The sequence below is a fragment of the Aptenodytes forsteri genome, unplaced genomic scaffold (assembly GCF_000699145.1).
Source record: "Aptenodytes forsteri isolate BGI_AS27 unplaced genomic scaffold, ASM69914v1 Scaffold176, whole genome shotgun sequence".
In the NCBI taxonomy this organism is placed as follows: Eukaryota; Metazoa; Chordata; class Aves; order Sphenisciformes; family Spheniscidae; genus Aptenodytes; species Aptenodytes forsteri.
In genome coordinates, this window is record NW_008794853.1 from 936021 (window position 1) to 939233 (window position 3213).

The following is a 3213-nucleotide window of genomic DNA, read 5'->3' on the forward strand; positions in this document are numbered from 1 at the left end:
CGAGAGCTGCCACCGCCGGAAAGGCCAGCTCGGCTGCCACGGTCTGAAGGCTCTCGCCCGGGTTTCGGGCCGCGTTGCCAACCTCACGTATTCAGAACCGATGAGTCAGCACCGCCCCCCAGCACAGGGTCGACTTCCCGCAACCAGCTAGCATGGGGTTGGTCTGTCTCAGCAGCCGTTCTGGGGCTGCGGGTTGTACCCGAGCCACGCCTTCCCCCAAACCCATGAAAGCTTGGAAACGGCACCTTCAGAAAGGCAATATTGGCTCGTAATTGCTTCCCTACAGGAACAAACAGCGTGAGGTGCCCGTTACAGGACCAAGACCACCTACGCTTAGCCGGAGACCTGTAGCTACAGGCGCATCACACTACACCGTGCATATACAGCTGTTTCCACAAGAAAGGGGTTTGTGTGGAAACACTGCAGGCTAAATGCTAAAATTTAAGCCAACAAAGTTAAGCCTGCAACGCAACAATATTATTGTACTGCTAGGGCTATTTAATATAAATGTGTTTGTTCAGAATAGTGAATTTTCATGTATAATTTATGCATGATGTGGTAACAAATGCTCTTCTGATTTAATTTTTAAAACCTTCCATGCCAACAGGAACTAACTGAAGGGGACTGCCCATGTAATGCATTTTGCTGCTATTATCACACTAACTGCGAATGATTCAATGCACATGTCCACGCACAATTCAATTCACCTATTTTTGTTCCATGTCAGTCCAGAGTCTTGCTCCACTTGCTTTGCAAACTCCAGATCGCACTCTGCTTCCGAGAGGAGGAAGGTACCTGAGACCTGGGGCGCCCAGCATACACCTCAGCGGATCCTGCTGAGTGATGTTTGTGTTTTGTCTCCCTGAACAGCCTGGCCCGCGCTGGCCTCACCACCTGTTCCTTCCACAGCCAAAGTCAAAGGCTTGTGTGGTGTTGGGTCAAACTCTGTTCATCACTCATGAAGAATGAGGAACACGCAAGTATGTATGAAACGTTATAAAAAAATCAGAATAGTACTGTCTTGTATTTAAAAAAAATCCAATTGTATTGTAAAATGGTACCTTTAGAAGTTACATTCCTATTTGGTTTATTATTACATTTTACCATTTTTAATTATTAATGGGGGGGATTAGGGTGTAAAATATTTGTTACTTCCCCAAGGCATGAATGGGACTGATTTTTGGTGAGAGACAAAGTTGGCCAGACAGTAAAGGTGACACAGCTAAAATTAATTAGGCTCATGGGAAAACTGTTCCTCAGCAACCCTTACTAAAATTGAAGACTGTTAAACAACAAATCCATACTCTGCAACTGAAATAAGAGCAAGTGTAGGAAATTTTGATGAATCTTCAAGAAAAATCGGAAGACTTCCCTTGTGTCAACAATTGTCAAAACTAGATCTAAGCAGTATTACCAATCCTTTAAAAATCATAAATTAGCTATTAAAATAACTATATTAAAAATATTCAGTGTTCTTGTGTTATTTCAGCTCCAGTTTTAAAACCTGTATTGTGACCTCTGGTCACATCTGTAGACTTTACCTTACCAGGAGGAGAATGAAAATTTTACATTAACGCGGAAAAGGAAGTTGAGATTCTCAAGCACTGGTCTCAGGATCCTGAGGCTTTAAGAAAATCATCATTATATACTGGCATCACTTTTCAATATGCCAGTCTTTCAAGAAAGCAAATCTCATTCTTTAAGGTATACACCTATGAGGAATTAAATGCCTCAGGTTATCGTTATTGAACCAGATAATTTTTCACCTTTGGTCATAAATGTGAATTCTTTTCACTTAGCAGACGTTCTATATTATCTTAATTTAATGACTGTTTGGCAACTACTTACCATTTAGAGTGGAATGTGATCCCAGATCCATCTTTTCGTTACAGATGCACTACTGAAGTTTGCATGAGAGCAGTTGTGTTTGGTTGGGAACCCAATTTCTCCTCCCCGACGTAGACACTTCAAACAAAAATTAAAAAAAGGATCTTTCAGGCACTTAAATCCAAAATTACAATCCCCAAATACTACCTGCAATAGTCAACCCCTTTAGACAATGCCTAAAATTCTGCTTAGAATGTTCTGGCCCGAGCAGCTGGAGTCTTGTCAATTACTTCAATCCTCTGAGACCAAACAGCAGAAAACCTGAGATAGCTAAGCGAGCAAGACATATCCTAAGCACCCAAGGACTGGATTAAAACTTTCACGAAATGCAGCCATGACCACTTATAAATATGCACCAGAGGAGTTATGTGCTTTGTCGTAAGCGTGTTACCTAATAGTCTAAAACTTAATTCAGAAGCAATACTGCACAGACCTGCCGTGCCTGGTGCTGAGAAACCACAAACTGCAACTTTGTCACTATTCAGAACACAAGCACTTTTACATGGTGGTTTTTTTTTCCCTTTCTATGCTGACAACATATTTCTAATCAGAAAAACAGAGAGGGCCGGTCCTAGCTTTTAAAACCTAATACATTATTAATAATTGGAATTATGCTTATCCCTATCATACTGGTGAGACATGTTGTTGCACTAGTCAATGGTTACTGAGCCCAAAACATAAAGCACATATACTAGCACATAAGCTGTAACTCTAAATGGAATCTTTCCCACAAATATATTTAAAAGCACGGCAGTCTCCTGAACATCTAGTAGTAGGGTATCCTATTAATTACTCCCAGAGACTCATGTTTTCAGTGCTTAACTTTACTTTTAGTCATAATTCATCAGTTGTGAGGCTGGAAGCTGTGCAACACCTCCGGCAATGCATATTTTGCATGAACAGTTACACAGATGTAAATAAATAAATAAAAGCTAACTCACACCTAGAAACTACAGACCGTGTGAAATAAGACAACACAGACAGGCAATGGGCAACCTGGCAAGCTGTCCTCTGTAAACTGTCCCTTCAACAGCATGTCCTCTTTATCGACTCATATTATTTATATAGTTGCCAGAGCTCCTCTTTTTCTGTTACCCTCCTGTATCATATCCACCACTCTAAGTCCAACACATACACCACATCACTGCTTTATTACACATTTCAAGAAATAACGACAATAATAAAGAAGATACCACCTCTATGCTGTGGCGTTTGTCCACGTGAAACAACACCGTTTCAGGAAGTCTCTTCGCAAGTCGGCTGCCTCGACCTTCGCCTCCTCGCCCCGGCCACTGGCGGCCCCCCGCGGGCGAGGGAGGAGAGAGC

The 3213-nt window shown here is 41.9% G+C and overlaps 1 protein-coding gene across 2 annotated transcripts in view; it reads right to left on the reverse strand.

Moving 5' to 3' along the window:
* The window catches only part of PAIP1 (poly(A) binding protein interacting protein 1), a 25885-nt gene extending 22672 nt beyond the window's left edge, over nt 1-3213 (reverse strand). For both annotated transcript variants that reach the window (XM_009274544.2, XM_009274543.2), the window contains exons 1-2: nt 3084-3213; nt 1849-1965 (exon numbers count right to left, since the gene is read on the reverse strand). In XM_009274544.2, the coding sequence (XP_009272819.1) occupies nt 1849-1879 (31 nt within the window). In that variant the 5' untranslated portion in view covers nt 1880-1965; nt 3084-3213. The remainder of the gene's footprint in view (nt 1-1848; nt 1966-3083) is intronic.